The 4,670-nt window shown below is 47.8% G+C and overlaps 1 protein-coding gene across 2 annotated transcripts in view; it reads right to left on the minus strand.

The window, feature by feature from the left end:
- ESD (esterase D) overlaps nucleotides 1-4,670 on the minus strand; it is a 28,595-nt gene that overhangs the window by 1,135 nt on the left and 22,790 nt on the right. For both annotated transcript variants that reach the window (XM_006037482.3, XM_006037483.3), the window contains exons 7-8: nucleotides 2,556-2,654; nucleotides 1,303-1,470 (exon numbers count right to left, since the gene is read on the minus strand). In XM_006037482.3, coding sequence (XP_006037544.1) covers nucleotides 1,303-1,470; nucleotides 2,556-2,654 — 267 coding nt within the window. The remainder of the gene's footprint in view (nucleotides 1-1,302; nucleotides 1,471-2,555; nucleotides 2,655-4,670) is intronic.

The raw sequence follows: 4,670 nt of genomic DNA on the forward strand, positions 1-4,670 counted from the left end.
GTGTGCCCCCTGCCCGGCCATCTGGGCAGCTATCGCCCGGAAGATGTTCCGGGTCTGGTGGCTTACTTTGAACTGTCAAAGCATGTCCTCCTGGCCCCATTTGGTCAGGAGGTCAGCCACAGCCAGCTGGGTCCAAGGTGCTAGCTCTGAGCAGGGTCCTGCCACTGGCCTCCCTAGAAGGAGTTCTGGTGTTCCCTATTGGAAAACTAAAAAATCCCTGATAAAAAAAATCCCAGTCACTCTGTAAAATACCCCCAAATCCATGTTCCTCCACAAGTAAAACAAGAGATCACTATCAAGAGAGAGAGCATGAGATAGCGATCAATTGGACAATGTTTTATTGATATATCTACAGTGTTAAAGCAAGTCTCTTATCATAATAATAAAGTGAACTCTAAATACAGGTTTCATGAATTCATGAATATATATTTTGCTGCCCTCCCACAGGGCGATGGTCCCCACACAGGGGTTACAGCCCCCCAACAGGGGCTATCACCCCCCGCAAGGCACACATGCCCCACCCCAGCCCCTTGATTGCTGCCCCCCCTGACCCCATCCCCTACCAGCCGCTGCACGCCGGCCGGCTGCTGCAGCCCCCCCGATGGCTGCTTCACCCAACACCACCCCCCAACTTGCACCCCCAGGCTCCCAGGGCTACCCCCACAACCCCAGGCACCGTCAAATTAAAAAAAAACCAAAAAAACCCAAACAAACAGGAAAGAAACCCAGAAAAATAAAGCCTCTCCTTAACTTAGAAGCAGGGTTGGGGGAGGGGGCTCCAGAGCCTCCTGGCAGAGCCCCCCACCCTTGCAGCACAGTACAGCACAGCAGGGGGGCGGGGCCGGAGGACCCAGGCTGTCCATCTGCCCAGCACTGTGTGGGCAGGGCCCCGGTCAGCCAAATGGCAGTTGGAGCTGCTGGTAAGTGTCAGGGTTTGGAGGTTTTTTCTCTTAAACTATGGCGGGTGGGGGGAGCGCGGCAGGGGCCCTAGCCAGCCATGTGTTTCAGCACCAGGGCCAACCACAAAGATGCTCTAGCAGCCAGAGCATCTCCATGCAGGACCCAGCCTCTGGTTGCCTGCGCTTGTTTAAACTTCAATTTTTTTAGACCCCTGTATATCCAGGGGTCTAATTTTCTCTCCACGCTGCAAACTTGTAGCGCAGGGAATATTTTTTTGTTCCCACACGTGCCTCTTGCCCCGCCTCAAGACGCGACCACTGGTCGTCTAGACGTGACCACTGAGTCAACCCTGTGATTATGCAATGCATGCATCAGCCACAAATGCTTCCTTTTGATACTTGCCTGTTGCAATCTAAAGACAACTGGGATTTTCTGCTCTGTGCAGGCAGCAATGAAATTGTCAGGCAGTAACTGCCCTGCTGAAAGGAACTGATCATCTTTGCCTTGATCAATTAAGATGTCCAGATGGGAATCTGGATAGGACTTCACAAGATGGGTAGCATCATAGGCCTACAGAAAAAAAAATTAAAAATGCAGCAAAACTTGATTTTCAAGAGTGCGATTCTTAGCTTAGGAGTTAAATTTATAGACAAAGTGGGTAAGATGTATTGTTCGTAGGAGCATAAATGATATGTATGGGCTGCTACTTTGTATTTGTACGTCTATACATGAGCTGCGAAAGAACAGAAGTGCCAAATCTTTCAAAGTTGAGTTTAAGGTTTTATCCTCAGAGCCCTAGCACACTGCCTGATCCTGCCACACTGGTATCAATGCCTGGAGTTCTTAATCCTGATTGTTATGCCTGGTATTTCTACAGAACTGAGATTTCCCAGTCTCCAATCCATCTAGATCCAGAAGTTTTCTCCCTTCATTTACCACTAGACTGGAATCCAGGTTCTTTGCAGGGTTTAGATACCACCCCCATGCAAAGAAGGTGGTTTGCAAACTAGCAGGGGGCATACATATATAGCTAATTGCAAGCAGCTGTGCTGGACTTCAGAGCGGCAGCTTATTTCGAAGGGCATTAGCTGCTTTGCTCAGCTGCATGGAATGGCAGTTGCTTGGTGAAGTGAAGTGATGCCCTTTGAAGTAAAAATGGTAGTAAGCAGCTGAGCAGTTTCTTCTTAATTCAGAAACCAGCTGCAAACTAAGCAGGTTGCAAACCATTACTGTATTAAAGCTCTGGGTCTTTCTGGGTAAGAAACAATTGCTTTGTGCTGAGGACATTTAGCAGTGCAGAATTTTCAGACGTTTGCTCTGCTATGTTATCACACTAAAAAGGGATCTGATTTTTTGACCTCATTATTTTCAGGCATTGAAGAAAGGGCTGCAGCTTGCTCTTCATTATACTTACCCTGGTGATATTGTACTATGTGCATCTGATAGCAGCTTCCTATTACGCTGTGTTTAAAGCAAACTGCCCCCAGCAGTCTGATGGCTGTCAGTATTCACACAAGACCTGTACACTGGAGTTCAATGCTTGGTAAATTTGACAACATGGCAATTTTCCAAGGAAAAACACTGCAATTACTATTTCAGTTTTCTTGCTGCATAGTTTTTAAAATTGCTTTTATAGTCTATGTCATGACACTTACCTCCCATTTACTTAGATCTGATCCTAGATAGCCGCCAAAGGCTTTCTTTCCCCAGGGGCACTGAATTGGGTTGCAGATAGGAGCAAAAGCTGATACAGACTGTTTAAAAACAAAACAATACATGGATTAAGAAACAACATTTTGATATGCAAGTTGTAAGCTAAAAGCACATTCAGATGCTGTTACATCTACAGCCCCCTCTAGATATTACTTTCATAGCAGTAGGAAGTATAAAATGTGGGTTGGCAGCTTGGGATCAGGGCTGTTTCCCAGATACCCAGTGGTGAGAAGGACCTGGTAGGGAAGGAGGGGGATGGGCTGCTACAGATGCCCTATTCAAGAGACAGCTTTTCCTCCCTCTCCCAGGAAAGAGAGAGAGTGTTGTGGGATAGTGGAAGGTCTGAGACCTAGCCACACAATAAGTTTATCCTGACATGACAAAGATGTTACTGTTTGAAACACAATTTCTCTGTCCTGGGTTAGGGTGAGAGGAGAAAGCAACAAGGGAGATGTTGTGGGGGGGGGGGGGGGGGGGGGGGGTGTCTGGTGTAGACCACCAAACCTCATCCACCACTTCCTCCTGGTTTTCTTCAAGCAGCTAGCGCAAGTTCCTGATCACAGGCCCTGGTTCTCATGGGGGACTTCAAATCACCCTGACATCTACTGGGAGGGCAATGTAACAGTGGGCAAGTTTTTGGAGAGTGTTAGGGACAACTTCCTGGTGCAAGTGCTGGAGCGACCAACTACGGCAGTGCTTTTCTTGACCTGCTGCTCACAAACAGGGAAGAATTGGTGGGGAACATAGTAGTGTATGGTAACTTGGGCAGCAGTGACCATGAGATGACTGAGTTCAGGATCATGAGGAAAGGAAGGATGAAGACCATCAGAGTAAGGGCCCTGGACTTCAGAAAAGCAGACTTCAATTCACTCAGGGATCTCATGGGCAGGATCCCCTGGGCAGCCAGACCAAGGGGGAGAGGAGTCCAGGAGAGCTGGCTGTACTTCAAGGAAGCCTTACTGAGAATGCAGGAACAAACCACCCCAATGTCCAGGCAGACTAGCAGTTATGGCAGAAGACCAGCTTGGCTTAGCAGGGAACTCTTCAGTAAACTAAATCACAAAAAAGGAAGCTTATAAGAAGTGGAAACTTAGACAAATAACTAGGGAAAAATATAAAAGCATTTGCTTGGGTATGAAGGGATGAAGTCAGGAAAGCCTAAGCACAATTGGAGTTGCAGCTACCAAGGGATGTGAAGGGTAACAAGTATGTCGGTAGCAAGAAGAGGATCAGGGAAAGTGTGGGTCCCTTACTGAATGGGGGAGACAACCTAGTGACAGAGGATGCAGAAAAGACTGAAGTGCGCAATGCCTTTTTTGCCTCACTCTTCACAGGCAAGGTCAGCTCCCGGGCTACTGCACCGGGCTGCACAGTTCAGGGTGGAGGTGAGCAGCCAACAGCAGTGAAAGAGCATGTTAGGAAAAGCTGGACTACTACTTAGAAAAGCTGGACACGTCCATGGGGCTGGATGGGATTCACCCAAGGGTGCTGAGGGAGTTGGCTGATGTGATTGCAGAGCCATTGGCCATCATCTTTGAAAACTCATGGCGATCAGGAGATGTTTCAGATGATTGGAAAACGGCAAACATAGTGCCCACATTTAAGAAATGGAAGAAGAAGGATCCAGGGAACTACACAGCAGTCAGCCTCACCTCAGTCCCTGGAAAAATCATGGAGCAGATCCTCAAGGAATCCATTTCTAAGCACTTGGAGAAAAAGGTAATTAGGAACAGTCGGCATGCATTCACCACGGGGTAAATCATACCTTACCAACCTGATTGCCTTCTATGACAAGGTGACTGGCTGTGTGGATTGCTGGATATGGTGTACCTTGATTTTAGCAAGGCTTTTGACACCGTCTCCCACAGCATTCTGGCAGGCAAGCTGAGGAAGCATGGGCTGGATGAATTGACTGTAAGGTGGATAGAAATCTGGCTGGAGCATCAGGCTCAGAAAGTAGTTATCAATGGCTTGATTTCTAGTTGGTGGCTAGTATCAAGTGAAGTGCCCCAGGGTTCAGTCTTCAACAATGTCTTCATCAATGACCTGGAAGATGG

Source organism: Alligator sinensis, unplaced genomic scaffold, assembly GCF_000455745.1.
Source record: "Alligator sinensis unplaced genomic scaffold, ASM45574v1 scaffold110_1, whole genome shotgun sequence".
NCBI lineage: Eukaryota > Metazoa > Chordata > Crocodylia > Alligatoridae > Alligator > Alligator sinensis.